Here is a 24,959-nt window from a genome sequence, read left to right as displayed (position 1 = left end):
AAACACTTCCACAACATGATGCTGCCACAACCATAATCCAATGTTTTGATGGTATTGGGCAGGGGATGAGTGGTGCCTGGTTCCTCCAGGTATAATGTTTAGAATTGAGGTCAAACAGTTAAATCTTGGTTTCATAACACCAGTGAATCTTGTTTCTCAAAGTCTGAGAATCCTTCGGGTGTTTTTTTTTTTTTTTAAACTTCAAACAGACTATCATGTGTTTTGCATTGAGGAGAGGCTTCTGTCTGGTCACTGCCATAAAGCCAAGATCAGTGGAGGGCTTCAGTGATGGAAGTGGACAACTATCTCGCTACAGAATTTCTGGAGCTCAGAGTGATCATGAAGTTCTAGGCCGCCTCTCTTACCAAGAACCTAATATCTGCTACCTCATGGCTTCAGAAAAAGAAAATCCATCTTTTGGAGTGGCCCAGTCAGAACCCAGACCTGAATCCAGTAGAGATACTGTGGAGGGACCTCAAGAGAGCCGTTCACACCAGACAGCCTAAGAATATGGGTGAGCTGAAGAAGTTCTTTCATGAAGAATGGTCCAAAATTACTCCTGAATGTTGTGCAGGTCTGGTCAGCATCTACTGTTAAAGCTTGGCTGTGTTATTGCTGTAAGAGGAGCGTCAACTAGTTATCAAATCCAGGGTTAACTTACTTTGTCCAGCACCACTGGAAATGTTTAATGGTTGTGTCCAATATAGACTTTAAATATTATAATTGTTTGTGTAGTATAAGGGTATGCACATTGTATTTGTCTATGTTTGTGACTTAGATGCAGATCAGATTTACACACTGTATATAAGACACAATCTTTCAACTTTGAACACCTCAAAGTTCACCTTTGACAAAATGTGATAAGCTGATATTAACAACAAATACAGGTAACTACACGGAGGAGTGAAGCGTTGAGTGAGGTTGAAATGATAAAATTAAGTTTATTTCTTATAATAGAACATTTAATATCTTTCAACACTTTCAGACTGCACAAAAGCAAACAGACCAAACTAAAGCAACAGAAAGTCCACATCTCCCTCTGCTACAAGTTTACGAATCTGCATCAGAAAAACTTACAGTATCAAGATACCTCCAGTTAAAGCAAACTGAGGGGAATAAAAATAAATGTTTTACTTTGTAGCAAAGTGAAATCAGTTTTGCATAAGGTTCTCAGGCAAAGGCACAAATTTAAAGAGTAGCAAAATAAAAATAATATATACAGGTGCATTTTTTGGGAGTGAGGTGAGATCTCTTTGGGCTTGCTTTGTGAAGCTAATATAACATAACTAAGCTTGCATTACTTCATTACAAAGGAACAGCTGCTTTACTCCTTGCATAGCACATACAACAAATCTTTACAAACCTGAGGGAGAAAATGGCAACAAGGCAAGAGGTCAAGCATCTTCACAGACATACAGTATATAACACACAACATATAAAGATATATCAAGGCTTAAGAGATCCATGTATGCATTTGTATATGTGTCATAACTAAACAGATTGTGTGCATAGCAGAGAGGTTAAATAGTAGCAGTAATACTCTACAGTAGCTAAATAAAAGGCTCCAATACCAAATTCACTGGTGATTGTCAACAAAAAGAAAGGTCCACTGTGTTGATACACAAACTATGAACAGCAGCAGCAGTGCCAAAGTACTATTCAACTAATAACAGTGATCCCTTGTTTTCAACATTTCATAACACAAATATTTTTCAGTAATCTCGACAAATAAAAAAAAAACATTAATAATATGGAATGTTTTCCCTCAATAACCTCATAATTACAGAGACAGATGAAGCAAGGACAGGATGGACAGACAAAACAGCTTCAGGCACTTAAAAAGAACAAACATACAGCAGAGGTAAACATTAGTGCAAAGCTGACTTTAAGGCAGAGGAATGATTCAGCGTGTGACGGTAAAACAAAGAAACAGAGTGGGAGAGTAGAGGCAAAGAAACGAGGGCACAGTGTGGTGAGCACATCACTCGCTGCATGATGCTGCAGGTGAAGTGCAGGCAGAAGGAGTGTCTGCAGAAGGTGCAGTGAGGCAGTATATTCCAGTGCATGTCTCTCCTCTTTGGTGTCTGTTCAGTTAATGGCTTCGGAGAATTTAAGGCTGAGATAAAGAACACAGGCTTTTACAGTCAGCCTCATCTTAGAGAGTAAACTGAGATTTTGGTTTCTGCCAATGTCCTGCCAACTCACATATCAGAGTGCATTGATCTAGAATTACTTTTTGATAACATTTCATTACATAATCTACAAAAATACTCCTAAATCAATGCTTCCTATCATATTCCTGATTTACAGTTTTGTGTTGAATCAATAGCAAAGCCTGGTGTACACCTAACACATGGCTGTAAGTACACATCGCTACAGTGCAGACTGTGATGACTGTCGTTGGTTCACTTGGCTCTTTGTAGCTTTGCACCTTAAGTGTGATGCTAGCTGCAACAGCCTGTATGGTTTCACATGGAGATAAAACTTAAACAGTGACAGCCATACTCAACATTGAATGCATATTATCTATGCATTTAAAGCGTAATATCTGCAGTTAATTTCAGTATAAGTATAAAACATTCTAAAGCTCAAACTCTAACATTATGCTATTATGGTATTTTCACACATACTGTACACAAAACACCTGAAAATTTCCTGAAATTCTCATGGTGAACTGCATTTTCAATGCAAACAACTAACTAATATGAGCACTTTTTCCTGCCTGCCCGCCCTCGGGAAAACATCCCTGTTAAAAGTCAGATCTGGCTGATGTGTGAGCACAGTATATGCTGGATAATACAATGCACGTGGCATGTAGCATCAAGGTTATAACTGTACATTAAAAAAAAACTTCATAACCCCATTCCCACTTGCATAAAACACCAGAATATTTGTTGAATTGACCTGGCTAGGCAGCATGTGTGAATGCAAACAGCAGATAGTTGCACCCTCACTTTATGCTGAAATTTCTCTTCTAGCGCCCTAGCGCCCTAGCGCCCTAACCCCCCCCCCCCCCCCAACTGACAAGAAAAGTGCAGCAAGAATTCCTGCTGTGAGGGACAAGGTTTGACAATCATGTCAAGAAATTTTCTGTGTAGGTTACCCTGAAATCTTTAGGGTTGGGTCTAGGAGAACTAGATAGCCAAGTAAAAAGTTTATAGAAACCAAAATTAAAATGAGGCTTCATGGGGGAAAAAAAACACCCAAAACGTTACAAAACAACACAAAATAAAAAATAATATTAAAGAGATAACGTCTTCTGTTTTTGTTATTTCATGTGTTTCGGATTTGAATTCTTCTTTTCTGGACTAGTGTGATATTTGAGTTTTTTTATTGCAAAATATGTTTTCTGGCCCTCTTGCTCCTCACAAGTATTCTATATTACTAAAAAACTCAAACTAATACTTAAACTACTGGTAATTAAAATCTAAATTCAAATAAATCATGAGCAAAGAAAAAAGAAATGTATTAACCAGTATAAAAAGTAATCAAAACTCAACCTGAATTAAAAACAGAAATTCAGGAAATAAAAACCTCAAAATGATTCTAACTTGGAATTGCATTAATGTAAGTGCATGTCATGTCAACACAGTGGCAGGTAAACCCCACAGAGAACAGGTGTGTGGCTTCCTATATAGGCCACTTGAATCCTAAAGGCCGCATCTACGAGTGTTATCAGTATCTATTAATTTTATGCTTCACTGACAAAAGTAAGGAATGTTTTTAAACTGCCAATCGCAATGCCTGAGATCCCAAAACTACAGGTTTTATTTGTGAATCCAATAGTTCAAAGCCTTTCGTTTTAAAAAAGACAAAAAGAACATCCTTAGGTTAGAATATTAGAACCACCAAGGGTTTGGAGAAGGCATTTCTTGCACAACTTCACCAACTTCCAGGAAGACCCCGATGAAAGCTACAAGCCCAAATGGGTCAGTCTAATAAAGCTGTTCTCTAAACTACAAGTGTTCCTGGAGCTTTCCGTTTCCTTCAAAAGTTTTGAAATTTTTGCTTTGGCTCTCAAATAATCCACCTTTTTCAAAGTATGTGGTCACAACTTTTCCTTCGGTTAATAACATGTTGCAGCTTAAGCTCAGGCTCTGCTTAGATTCAACACATACGTTTAAATCAGGTTTTACAGACTTTAGAAATAAAGACCCTGGTGTGCAGCAACACCAAAGTGCTGCTCTGTAACTGGTCCTGAGTCAGTGGAGTGTGAGTGGGCTGTTTGGTTTTGGTCTTTTTACTGGTCAGAGCTGATTAGGGACACCAGCTGTGGAGTCTCCACCTGTGAGGTTTTCTGTCCTGACTGTGATGTCTCTTTATGACTGTCCATGCCACCCTCAGCAGCAGACTGTCGCTCACACAGACTCCCCAGAAGCTGAGCCGTCTTGAAGACTGAAGCCCGACCTCCTGGCTGCAGGGACTGAACCTTCTGCAGGTTCTGAAGGGTCCGCAGCATTTCAGCAGACACGATTGGTAAATGCTGCTCCTGGATCAGGCTGGTGTTAGCAGGCCGCAGGACAGTGTCTCGCTGGGTGGGGGGCCTGGGAGCAGGTCTGGTCCGCTGGGTGGTTGTGGCTCGAACAGAAGGGTTGGGTGTCTTTTTAGGTGGTGGGCGTAAATCTTCCTCCTCCACTGATTGGTCACTGGAAGGTATCGTGCTATCATCAGAGTCATCGCTCACACCATCATCATTGCCACTATTGTCATCATTTTCGTCATCATCCTCTTCTTTGGTGCCATCCCCATCTGTGATATAAATCATGTCTTTGGGCAGAGAGGTAAACTGGTAGACGAGACGCTGGCCTTCAACTTTATTCAGTATCCCTCTCTGGTAGTAGTACCTATACAAACATAAAGATACAGCATTAACTCAACAAAGCATGCATGTGCACACATTTACAGTGCTAAAAAGTGTTTGGATGTGCTACCCTTCAACTGGTTTTATAAATCAATCATGTTCAATATAATTTGGCTTTAAAAAAAAACAAAAACAAAAAGAACAGAAGACTTTTAATGTCATACTGAAAACTGATTTCTATAAAGTAATAAATCAAAATATGTAAGGTAAAATAAGTGGTTGCATAAATATTCACCTTCTTTATAGTGACTGACCTAATCAATAGAGGTCCAGCAAAGTGGTGCTAGTAGTCTCACAATCAGCGAAATGGGGATTACCTGAGTGCGGGGAATGTGTCTCAAGCAATTGTAGTATTAAGACACCTAGGTCTGGAAGGTACAGTCAATGGTTATTCAGTATTCCTGGCTGCCATTACGCCATGAAGACAAAAGAACACTCCAAGCATCTCAGAGAAAAGGTAATTGAAAACTATAAGTCAGGGGATGGACACAGAAGAATTCCAAGGCACTGAACATCCCCTATCATGAAGAAATGGAAGGAATATGGCACATGTAAAAATCTACCTAGATCAGCCTGTCCTCACAAACTGAGTGACCATGCAAGAAGGAGACTAGAGGGAGAGATCACCAAGATACCTATGACTACTCTGAAGGAGTTACAAGCTTCAGCAGCTGAGATGAGAGAGACTCTGCATACAACAACTGTCAGTTGGGTTCTTCACTAGTCAAAGCTTTTTTGGAGAGTGGCAAAGAGAAAGCCACTGTTGAAAAAATCCAATAATAAATCTCGACAAGAGTTCAGCAAAAGGCATGTGGGAGACTCCATGGTCAAGTGGCCGAAAGTTGTCTGGTCTGATGAGACCAAAATGGTGCTTTTTTTAAGCCATCAGACAAGACACTGTGTTTGGTGGAATCCAAACACTACACACCATCCACACTGTGGAGCACGGTGGTGGCAGCATCATGCTGTGGGGATGCTTCTCAGTGGCCAGCCTTGGAAGGCTTGTAAAAGTAGAGGGTTAACTGAATACGGCAAAGTATAGGTAAATCCTGGAGGAAAATCTTATTCAGTTTGCGAGAGAACTACAGCTTGACAGAAGACCTTTTTTCCAGCAAGACCGTGATCAAAGCAAAAGTTACGCAAAAATGTTTTAAAGACAACATGTAAATGTTCTGGAGCATCTGAGTCAAAGCACAGACCTCAATCCAAAATTCCTAGAGAATTTGTGGTTGGACTTGAAAAGAGCTGTTCACACTCGATCCCAGTGCAACCCGACAGAGCTTCAGCAGTTTTGCAATGAAGAAAAGAGTAAAATCACAGAGTCCAGATGTGCAAGCCTGATTGAGACCTATCCACACAGACTCAGTGCTGGGATTGCAGCCAAAGGTGAATCTAGCAAATACTGACTTGAAGTGGGTGAATATCTATGCAGTCACTTATTTTACATTACATATTTTACTTGTCATTACTTTGTAGAAATCTGTGTTACTCTGACATTAGAGAGTTTTTTGCTGTTTTCTTGTCAAAAAGGTTTAATTATATTGATCATTATTGATTAATAAAACTAATAACAGGGTAAATATTTTATATAGGCACTGTTACTTTGAGTGAGGTTGAACCATGCTAAGATAAACATTATCTTTCATTTTGTTATGTACCTGAGTGCTCTGCCCATTGTCTCATAATTCATGTCAGGCTTGTTTTTGTGTTTCCCCCACAGTCGGGCTACTGCTTTGGAGTTGACCAGCTTGAAAATTCCTGCTTCAGGATCAGTCCATTTAATGTATCGAGGGCAGACCTGTCGGTCCTGCAACAACTCCATCAGGAACTGCCACAGGTACAGCGTGTTTCCTCCTGAATCACAAACACAGGAAACATGAGGAATACAGGAATGTTTAAAAAGTTGCGTCACTAAAGTAACCGATCCCCTGTGATACTTCAATCCAAGGCAATAATGTTTTCATCTGTGAAAACAAAAGGTTTTTGTTGAACAGAAATACAGAATGGTAATGTTAATTTTTGCTTCAGTCATGACAGGGCGTTTACGGAAAGCCATGTACTGCTGGAGAACAGTAGGGGGTTTAAAAGTTATCACACAAAGAATGAAACATTTTTTTTCTCTCCAGCTGAATCAGTGTCGGATTTTAAACTTCATTTGCTTCTGAGGATTCTTTCTTTCTCAAATGCTCACCCCCTGCTGAGCGCAGAGAATTCATCAGTTTGAAGTTTCAAGAAAACAAGTTAAGCTGCCTAACTTAAAAGTCTGACAAAGCATGAACAACAGATGATGAATAATAAATGTTTTGTCTAGATGGTCGTTTTTCTCCATTAAAGTAAAGCAATGGACAGCAGCTCTGTTGTAATTAACTAATGGTATGCTTTTTCTGCCTCTTTCAAACCAAACAAGACATGAAAAGTATTTGCACAAATAAATCAAACTCAAAAAACTATTCAACATTCTTAAACATAACCTGAGAAGTTTTTAACTGGCTATGAATCAGGATAAAAAAGTATTCAAAACCCATCTGGTTCGGGTTGAGGGCTCTGCCAGTTAAAATACTCATTCCATACTCATGATAGATAAATACTGATTCTTTGAAAAAATATGTAACAAAGAGTACACTGTGGACCTCTTTTTTAAGTGTCGTGAGATGAAATTAGTCAGACTGTCACTATAGTAAAGGCAGATTGACTGCTTAATTCTGATGACCACACATGACCTACAGTACAAGGACAAACCATCAGGAAACATACTGACTATTTATACGCATTTACGCTGTTTCACATTTCAATTTCAGCAGGACTGTCATTGAAATCTTCCCAGTCTGGCTGTTCACACATGCATCTCACAGCAGGACACTATTCCTGTTGAAAGGCTGCTTGAGGTAAGACATGACATATAAAAAAAGAACAAATAACAAAACATTGGAGAAAAAACCACAAGAAAACAGAAAACATAATGATGGGGTTTGCATGGGAATAAATGTCAACACCCCCACCCACTCCCCCACAGAGAACTCTCCTGATTTTCTATATCCTGCTGTGTTCTCATATCAGCTTGCTGAGAAAAAGTGATATGGGGCTTCCAAGTCTAGATTAAGTCTGAGTAAAAAATGTGTCTGTTAGCGTTCAAAGATAATGCTCACTATGAAAACTTCAGGAGATTTTCCACAAGTTTTGTGTAGCAGACTTCTTTGACATATTTGTTGACAAAAGTTTACGGTAAGTATCAGCCAGTTGAAAGAAGGTAAGATAATAGTGCTGTTCTTAAGCCGGACATACACTGTGTAGAGGTGGGTGGTAAACCATTATCAATATTGTCACCGGCAAAATTTCTGCCACAGAATGGATTTTTGCAAAAACGTCATCGCCAGTTTAAATGCCTACGTTGTGCTGTGATGCACTCACAAGGCACATTAGCTCCCACAGGCAGAGCAGAGTACTTTGTGACTGAGTCCAGTCATTAGCCAGTCATTAACATGTTTAGCTCTGGTATTACTGTATATGTAGTCAGGTAACTAACCGAAAATCACCCACTCTTGCTGATATAACTAAGCACAGTTGACAGGCAAAGCATGCAGAAAATCATTCTGTTACATGGTAATTTAGGACATTGTCTGACAGTTTAAAAAGGAAAAAATACCCCAAAGTTGGTTAATCTGCTCGTGGTTCTGCTCTCACTGTGGGATTGTCTAGAGTTGTACAACCAAAATATCAAACACATCAGAAATCCATCCTCAGGTGCAACTGCCCGGCTTTAAGCATATATCTTCCCAATTGTTTATTGTAAAATATCATTGCATGTAGCCAACTAATCTGAATGCACATAAATACATTCTGCAAACCAACTTCACACTGCAACAGCAAACAATATCGCACTGAAACACTGCACATTTAGTTTACAGAAAGTGGCTAATCAAAGGCCAATGGTGCTAGCACTGCTAATCAGTGCTAGCACCATTGGCCTTTGATCCTCTTTGCAGTTTAGCATCCACTTTTTTCATCACACAGTGGTTCAGTTATAATTAAGTATAACCTGACACAGTCCCTGGACAGCTTCGTGTTGCTAGACCAGTTGTCGGTTGTTTATACTGGATTAAAGAGAATTTTGGCAGCAATGTGGTCATCATTAAAAACGGCTACAGTATCTACTAGTGGCGGGCAGCTGGATTTCAGTAAAGACAGAGCGTTTGACCAGTATAGTGGGCCAAAACTGATTAAAAATGTTAATAACTAGTCTAATCAAATGGTAATTCTGGTGCCGACTACAAGGGCAAATGAAATTTTGCAACCATTACACAAGAATTTACAGCACAGGACCAACAAAGACATTGGTCAAATATCCTCATTTATGATATTTCAGGTTTTCCCATGCCATTTAAAGTAATATGTTTCTGATTATATTATTCTGAGAAGCAGAGTTTATAAAGTTGTGACAAATTAGTTGCTTTTGTTGAAGCAAACAATACAATAATCTAATTTTCTTTTGCATCTTGCACAGCTGAGTTCTTTATGTTACTCTGATGGCATATAATTCAGGAGCACTGTCTTTTAAAAGTGCTTTAGAAATGATACAGTTATGTCTGACTTAATGAGATTGCTGCTGTGCATATATTAAACAGACTATTTGGTTCCAGTGACAATACCTTTGTTATATTTGTCCTTTTTTACAACAATGTCTGGTGTGGGAGATTCTGCCCTTCGATGTCGAGCTTTCCTCCCTGAGTAGCGGAAGAAGAAAAACATCTTTAAAAAAAGACATTCAAAATAATCACTCTACACATAAACTTGGTGTAAGATAATCTGATAACCTAGAGGGCAACTGACCTCTCTTTCTGGACTGCAGCTGTGATGAAGACTTCCCTGTGTGCAGTGAGTGCCACTGTGGCTGGTCTAAAGCTCCCACAATCCCCTCTGCTGACACCGTCACCTGGGTAACAGGCGTAGTGATGACATCACCCAGTGATGGCAGGAAGGTCTGGGCTGCAGGAGGCAATAAACAGATTTAATGAAAGAGAACAGCACACTGTCCACCATGTCTAAAAATAACAGCTCGCAGTCAGACACGTCCTGCATCAAACAGAGGGGGTTTTATCAGGACATGTTCAGCGTGTTAGCTTGCATGTGATGAGCGTGTGTGTTTGCTTACAGTAGTGTTGATCCAGTGAGAGGGAGTCAGGGCAGTCCATGTTGAGAAGTGAGTCAGCAGCAACAAGTGTCTCCATGGTCTCTTCCTCTCCACTTTCACATGCCTCCACTATGAACATCAGAAGGAGGGGCAGAGAAATTAAAACGTATAGCTTGTGGAGGGTGGTATGACTAAGAGGAAGTTAAAAACTTGTTACAAGTACAAATCTCAAATTGCAACAATTTGACACACTAAAAAAAAACTGGAAACATCCTGATGATTCATATTCTATTAAACCACATTATAAAGCATGTGCCTCAGAAGTATTTGCTGTTTGAGAATCCTTTCATCTTTGCGTTTTTACTACTATGCACCATTAAAGGAAGGTAATTTCTAGCCCTGAAACTGAAGCTCGGGCATTTAAGTAGTAGTCAGCTTTTGTTGCTATGTTAGGTCATGTTGAAAACCTGATATAAAGAGAAACATTTGATACCATGCTAACACAATCAAAGCATAAGGTATTTTCAGCTTCATTAAAATGAAGTGTTTTTACAGGGCATGTTTTTCTTTTGGTTGTTCGTCCCAGTAAAAATGACACATAGCTGTTGAGCTATTTAATCTATTATGAACATTTATAAAGCAATTTTCCATACAATTCTGTCTTAATATAAATTAAAAACAAGATCTACATTTACAGATGTCTGTCGAATTGATGCATAATGTCCATACTTAGCTGGGAGTAAAAGTAAACTCTTTCTTTAAGCTGCCAAACATTTAAGGGACAAGTTTAAGGGGTTCCCAGTCTCTTTTGCCTTTTATGCCACAGCCCAATCAGACAAGACCAATTTATTGTAAAGAAAAGATGGGATGGGCTTTGCTATTGTTTAACAGTAGGCTATTCTCCCCAGGAAAACTGGAGCAAAGATGAATAAGTGGAAGCACTTACCTTGTGACAAAGCAGTCAGCATAATCTGTAGACAAAGTCTTCTTTTTTTTTTTTTTTTTTTTTTAAAGCAGGTTTATGTAAGTTTCTAGTTATGCCACTTTTTAAGTACTAAACACACGCTAATCACTTATCTGTATTTAACTAAGCATGAAAGAATTTCAATTCAACTTAGTTTAGGGAGCTCTGATAACTATGGGACACTGGTATAAGTCAATTTAATACAAATAGTTAAATCCACATCAATCTAAAGACAACTGCAATGGGATTTGATAGCTACTGAACTTTTCTTGGTATTAAATGATAAGGATAATGATAGCACTTTTTTTCAACTACAAGAAAAAACACAAAATGTCTTTTGTAATTACTATGAAGAGCAAGTGCCATTTTTAGGGATGAACAGACTAAGTCTGGGAAATTAACCTAATTGAAAACAAGATAAAATTGCAATACTGCCTGCTGCAATATTCAAATTGCAGAAAGTGCAACACCTGAAATTTGTGTCAAAATACCACTTTAAAACTTTTTTGCAGCAGAGATGTTATGCATTAGGACATAATCATGCAATCATTCAAGTGTCACTGTTTTAGTATGGCCTACAAAAAAATGCTACTTTCCTTAATTTTTGTGCTATTTTCCTTGTTTAGTCTAATAGTGTGTTGGTTGTAATGTAGAATGCTTTATTGCTTGTGTTTGGTGGAAAATACATAAGATGAGGAACTTAAGGCATAACTGCATTTCAAACCGCAATTGCAATATTGGGTGAAAAAAACTGCAATTAGATTATTTTCCCAAATCGTTCAGCCCTAGAACCGACACCACATTTTCCCAGACCAAGTACGCATTCAAGTACTTACATTTGAGTACAAATATGAGTACTTACCAAAACCATAACTGTTCTCAAAATTATTATGAAAGTTTATTTTATTTTCATTAGCTGTTCTTCATCCCTCCACTTGATACTTCATCAGTCCATAGTTTCATTTTCCTATACTTTTTTCATCCTCCTTTGTGTTAAAATATAACCAAACTGCAGACATGGCTCCAACTTCAACAACGTACTCACATAATGAGAGGCTAACATACTTTAAGACTAAAGTACAGTACAGTGGCAAGAAAACGTATGTGAACCCTTTGAAATTATCTAGTTTCCTGCATTAATTGGTCCCTAATACCAGGAAGCCACTGCTTTCCAGAAAAAAAAAAAAAAAAGACATCACCACAACCCTGAAGTTTGCCAAGGGGCACCTTGGCACTCCACAACACTACTGGGAAAATGTTTTGTGGACTGAAGAAACTAATGTTGAATTGTTTGGAAGAACATGCAGTGCTAAGTGTGGTGTAAAAATGGTACTGCATGGCAACATGAGAACATCATCCCCACAGTGAAGTAAAGTGGAGGGAGCATTATGATTTGGGGCTGCTTTGCCGCCTCAGGACCTGAGGACGCTGGCCGACGCTGGCCACCACTGAGGGGAAAATGATTTCCCAAGTTTATTAATGTACCCTGCAGCAGGACAATGACCCTAAATGTAAAGTAAATCTACTTTAGCATGGCTTCAAGAAATGAAAATCCACCTTTTCGAGTGGCCCAACCAGAGCCCAGAGACCTGAATCCAATAGAGATTGCTGTGGAATGACCTCAGGAGAGCCGTTCACACCAGACAGCCTATAAATATGGGTGAGTTGAAGCAGTTCTGTAAAGGAAGAATGGTCCAAAATTCCTCCTGAATGTTGTGCAGGTCTGATCAGCAGCTACCAGAAACACTTGGATAAGGTTATTAGCACCAAAGGAGTTTCAACCAGTTATCAAATCAGAGTTCACTTACTTTTTCCAGCAACATTGTAAGTGTTTAATGGCTGTGTTCAATAAAGACTTAAAATATCATAATTGCTTGTGTGATATTAAGTAGGTCAAGCACACTGTGTTTGCCTGTACTTGTGACTAAGATGCAGATCAGATCACATTTCATGACCAATTAATGCAGAAAACTAGATCATTTCACAGGGTTCACATGCTTTTTTCCTTGCCATTCTATCTGAAGTGTTTTATGAGAATAAGTACAAGTACCTAGGCTAGGTATCAGCACCAACACCCAATACTGATAGTGGTACCTGTGCATGTTTAAGTGCAAATTTTTCAGTAGCAAGAAATGTTTGTTGTTCTTACTGTTCTCACTGTGATTAGACCTATCTTTTCAAAAGAAAAATACACAATTTTTTTTTTTAATACTACTCATTAGTTCTGTAGAGAAGAGTTAACAAAAGGCTGCTCCATTATGGCAACTATAATCTGGTTTATTGAGATCCGGATTATCAACTATAATAACTCACTGATTTTTCATTTATCAAACTTAAACATCCTTAACACTTGAACAATCTGGATACTTTGAAAAATAGGCAACAAATGAAAAGAACTAACTGAATTTCAATACATAGATAAAAATACATTGTGTTTGTGAGGTAGTGGTGTTGTGACATAAAATCACAACAAAGACCAAAAAATTTACCATGGATGACAAAACCTATGGACAAAACAAGGGGAGCATAGTAATCAATTAATCTAAATATTATCTTTTTCATGATCATGGACAGCTACAATTGTACTCGGACATGAAACTCAACAAACTGCCCAACACCAAGTTGAGTAGGAGAAAGAGCAATATATGCATCAGCTGATAATGTTAGCTTTTGGCCTCTTGTCAACCTGCCATTTGGAGGAAAACGGAGATGCAAAAATGCATATTAATAAAACAATGACAGCTTTATGATCACTAAACTGATATTACAATTTGTCAATTGCACAATGATGGATCTTTCGCCCAGTTTCAATGCCAAACTTTTGGATAAGGTTGATTTAAAAATGCAAAAAGACCATAATTGACAAAACTGATTGCTTTATTGTAATTTTTAACCCCTGTGTCTGCTGCTACCAGGCGTGTGTCCCACAAGTGCATCCCATAATCTGCACCCTGAAGAAACAGCCTTCTTTTACATTTTTCACAGCAGATTCCCAGGGCTGACTGCCAAAATAAAGCAAGATGAAACTCTCTTTTTTTGTCACAAAACAGTACTTTTAAGCATGTATAGGACACAACTGCAAAAGAGAAGACATCACTTTTACCAAGAGGGCTGACAAAAATTTAGTTCCACAATAGGAGCTTTAAAATTCATACAAAATGAGATGTTACACTATATTTAAGAAACCCGTATCCAACGTCCATAACTTTGTGAATGGCTACACTTAAGAGAGAGGGAAATACTTGTTCATTTTAAGAAAGCTAATCTCAAAAGTGGCGCAGCAATTTATTAGTTATTTGGTGTTAATTATCTAGGTGGGTCTACTTTTCAGTCCACCGAATAAACTCAATTAAAGTCAACATTTTAATTTAAAAAATGATTTAAATGTTTCATAGCTATGGATGTTTTTAATGTCCACATTTACTATAGAGGCATCTTTAAGTAATTCGATGTATCATATGTATCGAGAAACGTATTGATTGGCGAACTATTATTAGAACGAAGCGCATTGTTTTGGCGCATTTATTTATCTGAGGTGAAGAGGCTGTGAGGCGGAGTAGAAAACATCTGTTAGCCTACAGCTGCTTGTTGCCCTGAGCTCAAACACTTTCTAATGCGGACAAAACCTGTTTAAAACAATGTAAAACAAGCAGCAGTCTTTAAAGAAATACAGGAGGCGAGTTGCTGTCATGAACACAGGAGTAATTTTAACATGAAATGTTCCAGACTACTCGCGTGAGTTGCTTTTTTAGCAGTGACCGTTAGCTAACGTTTACCGAGCCTCGCCATGCCTCCAACTTCTTATGCTCACTTCTACAGGAATACATGTCCGAAAACTACCCGAACATCGATAAAACTTACTTGTAATTCCCAGCACTGGCGAGAAGGAAGCTATAGCATGTGTGCTGTAGCCTGAGATGACCACGTCTACATCCTAATATGATTCATTAACTGTCTTTCCCAGACACAAGCCAGGAATGTTTTGTTTCACTTCCTGAATGTTTGCCGAGGGTGGTCCATCCATGTGCGAGGGTTGAGACTACGCATGCGCAGGAGTAGGCTTTCTTTGTTACCAGGTAATGACTAGAGGGGATCTGGTTAAGGTTAAACTGCCTGATGAAAATTAAAAAGATACAGGAAGGCAGTTGAGCTTCAATCATGAAATGTGAATGTGACAGATGAAGCCTGGAGTATGTGTGTCTATGTGAGTGTTTTGTCCACTGACCTTTGAGCAGCTGCTGGTGGTCCTGCTCTGTCTGTGTCTGTTCACACGCCAAACCTGCATATGAGAGCAGGTGTGGGTGGGGAACCTGCTCTACAATCACCGCAGGGTAATCTGAGTAACCCCCGAGCTGCAACACAAAACAAAGCATTAGATAAAATCAGAATACAATAGGTCTGAATGTAAACACTTCAATGACAGTTCTTAACTGCATAACAATGCTTACCTGTGGCATGTTAACATGATCACTGGCAAAGTCAAAGATGAGCTCTGACTGCTGCAGCATGGCTGTGGCTGAATATCTCAAACCCACACACAACTTTAACTGTGTGAAAACAGCATCACAGCTTTCATCTGAAGACTTTTGATGACCAAACTTTCCCTGTTTATTTGTGTCCAGACAGGTCCAATTTTCGGAGCAAATCCACTGATGATTAGAGAGCTTCACCCAGGATTCGACAAGGCCAGTGCCGTCTCATGCAGCGTAGCTTACCAGCAGCAGAGTGATGTGAGTAAAGTAATTGACCAGAGACACAAAGGCTTTACAGGAAACCCGTGTTCACTTGCTCTCGATGAGGAAGTGGGGGCTGCAAAACTGTCTTGTGGTCCGACTGAACCTGCCAAAGAGAAACAAGAACAAATTTATGAGGTAGGGGTGGTTAGTGCGGGGAGTTTGAGAGCTGTTGGAGGCAAAACACCGCAAAAGCACCACACCTGCAAGGACTATCAGGTGGTTACCCCACTGACTTTTCAATAAAATGTCCAAATAAAGAAATGCGATCAGTCCATACAGAGAGGCGGCGAAAACAGCACAGTTTGCTCTCTTTCATTCAGTATCTCATACTTTAGCTCTTATCTGGTTTCTAAAAGAGGCCAAACCAGCAACAGGAAGGAAGCGTTTGCACTGCAATGTGCGCCTGCCCAAGCCGCATGTGTGTTTGTGTGTGTGTAGTAAGAGCGGGGGGAGGCAGCTGGTATTGAACTTGAAACATCATGTCTTTGCACAGTGTTCAAGGTTTCAGGGGCGTTACGAAAACATTCCTCACAACTTAAATTCAGAGGGACCATTCAGAACAAATTACAAAAGCAACTCATCTTCTTTCTTCACCCTAAATGGCTCAATTTTCTTCTTTTCCTCTGACCATTCCTGCTCTTTTTAACATTTATTAGCAACTATTTCTGAGGTACAACTTAACCATTTTGTGAATTATAGCCCCTTCTGTTGCTGCTCTTTTAAGACTAGGCCATATGGACCTAAATCCTATACACAAGAGATTACAATACTTTTCACAGTAAAGATATAACAAAAATACAATGAATAAAACATTACAGGATAACAAGCCTATAACAAATCTTTGATGATAAAAAACTCTGATGAAAGTAAGTTTAGTTTTTTGTCAAGGAAATATTGAAAACCTTTAGCTAACTCTATGGGACGATGTGTTTTCTTATGATACATTCAAGGCCAGCTTGGTAAAATGATTTGTAGGTGAAGGTAAATAAAGATAACTTTATGTTGCAGTGTGTAATATTAAGCCTAGAATAAACTTGGTAAAAATAAAACATATTATGTATTAATAGGTCTATCTATACTGGTGGTTGATCACCTGGATATGTAAAATTGTTTTCTTAATGTTGTTAACTTAGGGTCCCTATGTATAAAAATCCGAGATGGTGGAGTCCCCCATCTTGGATTTTTGCATCTTGCATGTTTCTACAGTACCACAGAAGGATTCAAATAACAGAGGCCAATTTTTCCAATTTCACACAATTCCCTCCAGAAGTGAGCATAGCAATCCAGAAACTGACTCTCAGATGTCACTAATATTTAACACACTACAGCTTAAGAGAACACAAAATTCTGGTTTTTGCAAGAAACGTACATAGATTCATCTGAGAATAGATGCGCCTACTTTCCCAGAGATGTAAGACAAGATTGTTGTCTCATCTTACCATCAAATAAAACAAAAATATTATTATCAATCAGGACTTGAATGGTCAAGAATGATTAATAAGGGTGTGTTAATACCAAAATTGAATTATCCCTGCTTTGAAAACACATAAATTTCCTCAGTTCAGGCTGTGTCTGTGTTTTCCCCAGTTTATTCTTTATTTATTAAAATCCTGATGGTGCATTAACATGACGCTTACATTATATTAATTTTATGGTCCCCAGACTTCTTCTGCTGCCCCCACTTTAGCAGATGAAAACATTTTTGAGCCCCCCTACATCCATTACATCAGTGTTTCCCAACCATTTTTCCTAGGTGCCCCCCCCTACATGAACCTAAGAGAAGCGGAGGCCCCCCAGAACTCAAGAGTGAAGAAAAAGCGACACACTGCCATCAAAAACCAACATAGATTTTAATGTTTCACCATTAAAACCCTAAAAAGGCCTTTGTGTGCTTTTCTTATCAAAAGACCTTTGTATAAAAAAACTTAATAAGGTCTTTATCAATGTTTAAGTGAATATGTGCAAATCTAATTTGGTAGCCTCAGAGGAGACAAACCTTGCCCCCCCCCAACATCTTTGGCGCCAACCCCAGGTTGGGAACCAATGCATTACATCAGTGTGTAAGCATCTATCGATATGAACAAAAACTCATCTCACATGGGTACACAGTAAAAAATGTAATTTTACACTCTAAATAAAACATTTTGGAACTACTTTGCTTCAACTGGTAATATGCAACTGAACTGAGTTCATTCAACTCAAGTTAACGAGAAGCTGAGTTGCAACTTGTTAACTTGAGTTAAATAAATTTTATTCATTGAAAGTTTTTCTCCAATTCTCTTTTTATCATGTAGGTTGTGGTAAAAGGACGGAGTTTGGCTCTTCTCATTACCCACCTTTTTACAGGTTAAGCCAAGGGTGAGATATAATTCATGTTTTTCCTTTTTTTTTTTTTGGTTGTTGTGATGTCTGATGTACATTGATGTGGCCAAATGTTACCACTTTTTATTGACTAAAACTGGACTAAAATGTTTTTGAGTTTGCATAGCTTATTATAGACCAAAACTTCAAAGAGTGAAAATGACAAAAATATGAATAAAAATAATGAACAGTTTGATCTTAGAAGTCAGACTACAACTGAATTTTAAATAAATGCAGAATGTCAACATGTACATGAAAAATGACCAGAAATTAAACCACTCAGTTTTGAAAAAAAAAAAAAATATATATATATATTAAATATAATAGCTCCTTAAATAACGTTATGTTTCAAATGCATTTTCTTGTGGTTAATAAGCAGTAAACAGTAACAGTCCTTTTGAAAATTAGACCTTACATCTATTTTCAACAGAAACTTTAACGATCAGTGAAACGGCCTTCCTCTAACATGTATCGCCCAGGTTCTTCTGTGGTTCCCCATTACAACTGTCATACTGGCACACCTGCACTCACCTTCAGCTCTTCTCTGTTGAGAAATCAAACCTGCACCTTTTGTCCTCTCAGTTGAATATTAATGCCAACGTTTAGCTTTTGTGTAAAAATAGATTTCCCACGGTGATCAAATTACTTTAAAAGAACAAAATAAAATCCTCCGGCTCCAACATTTTAATCCTCAGTATGGCTAAAACCCTTTCATCCTCCCAGAGTTTTCAGAGTTCGTGTGCGCTTCTTCTCTATCTTTTTTTTTAATGCGTGTGTAATTGAAACACAACATGTTTGGGTCAGTTATCACACAGGAAGCACAGCTCAGTTAGGAGGCGCCGCTTCCTGAGTTCCTACACCAGAAAGCTGCCAACATCTCTGCCAGCTCTGCATGTCCCACTCATTTTCAGCTTCCTCTGATGTTTGTTTTGAGCTCAATGATTCACGTAGGACATGAGTGAAAGGGAGGACAGTTTACTTTTCAAAGGAGTGTTAGACTTGAAAGTTAGTGAGGGGCATAGTTTTTCCTAAAGTATTTTTGTGGATGCATATTGAAAAGGTTTATTATGTAACAGATTAGACGTGTAACCGCATCTTTCAAAGTTAATCCATTAACAATTCATTCTTGGTGTCATTTTTATGAAAATGCAAGACATTTCTCTGCATATTAAATGTGAACATTTGCAGCTTTTCTCTTTTAACATCATAAGTAGGGGTATAAATCACCAATGTCTTTGCAGTATAATATTATACTGATAATTATATTGTCCAAATAATGAGAGTGCAGTAAGATTGAAGATCTTTATTTGTCCCATGCTCATACAGATTATGTGTAAAATGCAGAGGTTGTGCTGTAAGAACACTTGGATGAAAAGTATGGAAATCCCTCCGACAGGGGGCTCAAAATCAAAACTATAACAGTATCTGCTGCTCTGATCCACCCAACTGCTGCTCACAGTGCTTTCATTTTATTGATTAACCAATGGGGGACACAAAGCTGTTAGAAGAGGCCCACAACTATAAGAATTTATCTATAAAAGACTTCTCTGGCCTGGAAAACTGTTGGAAATATTTGAGTTTCCCTCAGATTTAAGTACTGAACTTAAAAAAACATATTGTAAAGCATAAAAGTTTTTTTTAAACAATTTAGACTTTAGTATAAAAATTCAACATCACCTGCAATTCTCAACCTATGGCCCCTCAGCCTAATTTGGCTTTTATGTGACTAGTTATGGCTCTTTTAAGATAAGATATCATTCCCCCCTTAGATTTATAACTAGTGATGGGTACAGCACTCATCATTGTGCCATGTATGAAAAGGTTAGTTGGACTTCCCTTGAAGAAAGGCACAACAGACATTGTTTTTCATTTATTTTTATGGCCCTCATGCTCAAACTGCCACTTTACATCTCAGACTTGTTGGAGTGGAGCTCAGACACTGATTGGTTCTTAAGGCCCTCAAGCTTGCACTGAACTCGATAAAACTGCCTTTTCCTTCGATGAAACGCCCTCCAACAAACTCCAAAGACCGAAGATCAGCCCTCTCTTGCAAAGTTTAGGACCTTGATTTCTAGTCACTTTATTTGAAATTCTAACTGTCTTGATTGATTTCTGTTTTTTAATTGATTTTTTTTTTGTTTTGTCTTGCTTTTTTATTGTGCTTGTATAATCTTGATGGCATTGGAAATGTGGAAACCTCAGTGTCCTTTTGAGAATAAATAAAGGTTTGAAATGAAATGAATCCCATAAAATAAAACAGAATGTGACACTTTCATTACTCATTTCTTCAATAGATTCATTATTATTTTTAATCTTAAATCTTTCGGTGTTATATTTCTAATGCCAGAGGGGAAAATCAGATTATGACTCTTACTGAAAAACTCCGTGGACAGATGTCAGAGTGAGGGGGCTGCACATTGGAGATGCCCTGAGCAGTTTATGATTTTACTGAGCCTTGCTCCATCGCACCTCAGTAGTACTCAGGAAGTGATCTGGCAGTTCTCTAGCAATCAGACCAGCTAACATACTTTCTTTGATCCTTGACTTGAACTGGTGACCCTCCAGTTTCAGACCCAAGCCTTTACAGACTAAGCTACAAAAACAAGCTACTAAACAAATCAGCTCTTCTTATTATAATTAGAAATAGATGCCTAAGAGCATATTAAAGATGATTTATGGATTATTGTATTTACTTCACTTCTATGATATTAAATCATTACATATGCATGTTTATATGATACTAAATCATTAATCCTTACATCTTAATGTCAGTCAGCGTGACTGATTATTACAGCACTAATAGCTGGCTGAACATCTCTGTGTTTTCAGCTGATGATTAGACAAAACAAGCTATTAAATATGTCAGCTTGGCCTCACAGACAGTTTACTGCTTTATTTCATTATTTCCTGATAGAGAAATTTCATTAAACTCAAATTCACTCTGGAATGAACTTAGATGTACTGATTTTTGGTTAACTTTTATCCTGACTGTTTAGAAGTCGCTGCACAGGTTTAATACAATTAACTTTTAATTAAGAGGAACGTTTCACATCCTAACCTGAAAATCAGGCTCTGGATGTGAGAGTGGCACACTGCCATACTTACTTAAGATTCCATATGTGTCGCAGAAAGCACGCAGAGCATGCTGTGTGTTTTAGAGCAGTAAAAACACATTTGGAGTTTGCTGAAGTTATATCACAGCCACAGAAAAAAAAACATCTGTGTTTGTGCTGTTTTCTTTCTTTGAGTTGTATCCACCTCTGGCAGCCATTGTGTGTCTCTTTATTGTGAGTGTATATGTTGATTGTGAGTGTGCCCTGCAGCCTGCAGCTTGTATAGAGAGCGTCTCTGTCAGCACACAGCCTGTGTTCATCAGCACTCCGCTCACATAGGTTTGTCTCTGCGGCCTCGGCGCTGCGATCTGAGCCTGTGAAGTGGCTGCCAGGCCCCGAAGGACACTGATAAGCCCCCATAACATTCATTCCCACTTTGTGTGTGTGTGTTTGTGTGTGTGCTAGAGAGAATGTGTGTATGTTTGACAGAGAGTGTGTATGTGTGAACTAGGCCAGGCTGATAACAGTACAGCAAGTGAGGGAGCAGCTGATAAGCCCCTCTTGTTGCTTGGGGTAACCGGGCCTTGTTAAATGAACACAGTGAAATATGGCGGTTGTTTGTGTGTGTTTTTAGCGTGTGTGAGGCATGTAGGAGATTGGGAAATCAGAGAACGGTGGAGATGGCCAAAACACACCTCTTCGTATGAGTATTTTTTTCACTCTTGAATGATTCTGGTTTTATTGCTCATGTTTTGTCTTGTTAACCTGATGATCTTTTTATAGTATTCTTTACTGGTAAAAGTCAAACACTGTTGATACCTGTTTTGATTCTATAGCAACAAAAATAGAAATCTAGGCAGCAAATATCAGATGATTTCCTGTTTTTAAAAACCACAGTGGTAACCTATTATAACTTAACTATAATTTAGCACCCTGAGCTTTTGTTTGCATTTTAAGTTTCTTCCCATTATTTTGTATAAGTAGGTCTTGATGCGTTTAAAAACTGAATCTTTGAACAGGAATTAGTTTTTACCAAAGATAATGTCCACAAAATCACCTGAAGGTCATGTTTCTGCAGAAACTGTTAAAGGGGGCATATTCTGCAAAAATCACTTGTATCAGGCTTTTCTAACACAAATATGTGCCCCTGGCCTGTCCACAATCCCCTCAAGTACCAGAAAAATCCACTCCCCCCCCCCCCTCCACCTTTCAGAAAATGTGTGCTGAAACAAGCCGTTCGCAGATTTTAGCTCAGTGGGTTACCCTGCTTGCTACGGTCTGGGAGCACGATGGTTCAAGTCCCAGTCAAGTCCTAAACTTTGGATAAAAGTGTCTGTAACATCAGGAGTGCTGCATCCATTTCCTGAGAGGGGTGTGGTCAGGGGCGGAGTCAGACAGCTAATCACCATTTAAAGACACAGAAATGGCGTGGTTTGAGAACGGCTGAAACAGAGGGGTTAAGACATGCAAAAGTCCAATACTGGAGTGTTTTTTCAGCCATAAACTTCACAGGCATGTTTTGGGGACCTCTGAGACCAATATGAACTTGTCTTAAAAGGGTTAAGTATGTCCCCTTTAAGGTCTTTAAGTTAGTGTATTTGGTTGTGTCAGCCAGTACAGTCAATAAGAAATGACTTCAGTCATTGAGAGAAGAATGGTGGAGTTCTTTTTTTTTCTAGTTATTTTGTCATTTTCATTAACACTTCTGGATTTCTTGAAAATTTCTTTCTCTAATTCACAAAAACAAGCTAAAATTTCGTAAACATAAGACCTCCTAAGAGCCTGCATGTATGTACATATAAGGACATTATTATACACCTTGGCTTTCTTACAACATAAAAATAATTTCTTCTATTGGATATTCTTTAGATAATTGTCTAGAATGCCCAATTGCAGTTTAAGAAATTTAAAATGTAGGTAGGATGTGTTATGAAATTTCAGGAATTTTAATTAAAATATAAGGGAATATCTTTGGGTATGGGTATGTTGTTTTTTTTTTTGTTTGTTTGTTTCACTAGAAGTTTTTTTAATTTACACTGTATTTTAAGGTATGTTCTAAAAAATAATTATTTTCTTATTTATTTTATGGGGGGGGCATGGAAATTTGGAAGAATTTGCTTGGATGCTTCTGACATTTTTATGAGATTTTGGGGAATTTATTTGTAAATAATTGGGTAAGACATTAGACAATTATTTACAAATAAGGAATTTGCTTCGGAATTTAAGGGAATTTGCTTGAAAAGTTTCAGGAATTTTGGGGGGATTTTTTTTTTAATAATTGGGCTTTAAAATAAAGTCTCATTGAAACATTTTAGGAATGTTTAAGAAACATTTGGGTACTTTTTCTGGGATACTTTCAAAATATGTTATAGAATTTTCACAGGAATTTGAGGGAAATTCTTAGAAATTTGGGGGAATTTGTGTGGATTTTGAAAAGGAAATGTTTCAAGAATTCCAGAATTCCTTTCAAAATTTTGGTTTTGCTTGGCCTTGACAAGTCTGTGTGGTCCATCATTAAAATGACTCCACCATACTTCTCTAAATGACTGGCACCATTTCTTACAGACTGAAGACCTCCAACAACTAACCAAGATATGCCCACTCCAGCGCTGTGCTTTTCTGCAGAAACAGAGCTTTTTGGATACTATTTTTGGTCAAAACTAATTCCTGTTCAAAGACGAAGCTGAGCTTTTAAAGTTATCGATTCCCTCTTATCCCCAAAAAGTGATGGAAATTTAAAATTTAGTCCAAACAAAAGCTCAGGCCCTAGGAAGTTAGAGTATCCCATAAAAACATTCCAATTCCTTGAAATTTCCTGAAAATTTTCAAACAGATTCTCCAAAAACTTCAAAGTAAACCCCCCCCCCAATCAAATCAAATTCCCCAAAATTACAAATACTTTTTTCTCCAAATTTCCATGAAAATACTTGAAAATTCCAAGGCAAATTCCCTAGATTACCTTAACAAAATTCCTTAAATTTTCATAATTTCTTAAAATTTCATTGCAAATTCTCCCAACATTTCAAGAAAATTACTTAAACTTGAAGGGGCAATTTGGATGACAATTACAAAATTCTAATAACAGAAATCATTACTTTGTTGTAGGACAGACCAAATGTAATTCCTCATGTGCATGCAGTGTCTTAGGAGGTTAAACAGTGTGTAGGCGCTATGACTGATTCATTCGTCTTCAATGCATCTTTGTTATGAAATGCATTAAACCTCAGGCACAAATACAGTAGAAATATAGAGTAGGATAGAGTAAAATAATACTTTATTTCCACTTTTGGCCTGCAAAAGGCATAAATGTGTCATTTGCATGTGCAAATATATTCCCTTAAAAACAAGCGGTATCACATTTATACAAGGTGACACATTTTTAACCATTAAACACTTAAAAAAGCACAACATATTCCAATATAAAAAACTAAACAGGCACAATAGAGCTACATTAACAGTGTGAGCAAGGTTAATAGCTGTGATAAGGCTTTTCTTTGTCCTTGTAGAACACTTTTGTGTGTATTTAAAGAAAGCTGTCTTGCCATTTAGCCATCATTTACAGTAAATCAAACTCTGTTAATTCTTAATAAACCACCCTGGCCTTGTGTTCAAACTCCGCCAAACAGCCAAGCTTAGAAACTTACTCTGAGAAATACTTTCACTTTCCCTTCAGCACATGTTACACATACAGAGTCAGTGGGAGCGGCTTACATTTCTTTTGTTGTGGACTTTTTTGTTAGTGATTATACACAGAATATCAGTGCTGTTATTTAAAAAGAAGCAGGAGTCTTACCTTGTGTTTATGTCTCGTGTCTGTTGCTGCCTGGAGGATCCACAAGTGGAACGGAAATTGCTC

General features: G+C 38.1%; 1 protein-coding gene across 4 annotated transcripts; it reads right to left on the bottom strand.

The window, feature by feature from the left end:
• Positions 1-916: 916 nt before the first annotated feature.
• On the bottom strand, positions 917-24,959 carry LOC121520194 (ETS-related transcription factor Elf-1-like). 4 transcript variants are annotated; one of them, XM_041803564.1, is made up of 8 exons: positions 24,897-24,959; positions 15,402-15,792; positions 15,179-15,305; positions 10,011-10,118; positions 9,689-9,844; positions 9,508-9,582; positions 6,520-6,715; positions 917-4,844 (listed from the first exon to the last, which is right to left on the bottom strand). In XM_041803564.1, exons 2-8 carry the CDS (start codon positions 15,459-15,461, stop codon positions 4,241-4,243), a joined length of 1,326 nt encoding a protein of 441 aa, XP_041659498.1. In that variant the 5' UTR covers positions 15,462-15,792; positions 24,897-24,959; the 3' UTR covers positions 917-4,240. The 4 variants fall into 4 exon arrangements, with proteins under 4 accessions (XP_041659498.1, XP_041659497.1, XP_041659499.1 ...); XM_041803563.1 differs by lacking the exon at positions 24,897-24,959 and adding an exon at positions 18,582-18,797; XM_041803565.1 differs by lacking the exon at positions 24,897-24,959 and adding an exon at positions 15,890-16,033.

This window comes from Cheilinus undulatus, linkage group 13 (genome assembly GCF_018320785.1).
Source record: "Cheilinus undulatus linkage group 13, ASM1832078v1, whole genome shotgun sequence".
Classification (NCBI taxonomy): Eukaryota; Metazoa; Chordata; class Actinopteri; order Labriformes; family Labridae; genus Cheilinus; species Cheilinus undulatus.
This window is presented reverse-complemented; position numbering and strand designations above follow the sequence as displayed.

Bases quoted from the DNA above. Each gene is read 5' to 3' on its own strand.
- LOC121520194 (XM_041803564.1), bottom strand. From the start codon at position 15,461: ATGCTGCAGCAGTCAGAGCTCATCTTTGACTTTGCCAGTGATCATGTT. The intron at 15,306-15,401 runs GTAAGCATTGTT...TTTGTGTTGCAG, and splicing joins ATCATGTTAACATGCCACAG to CTCGGGGGTTACTCAGATTA. The intron at 6,716-9,507 runs GTATTGTCACTG...TTTGTGATTCAG, and splicing joins AAAGGACAAATATAACAAAG to GAGGAAACACGCTGTACCTG.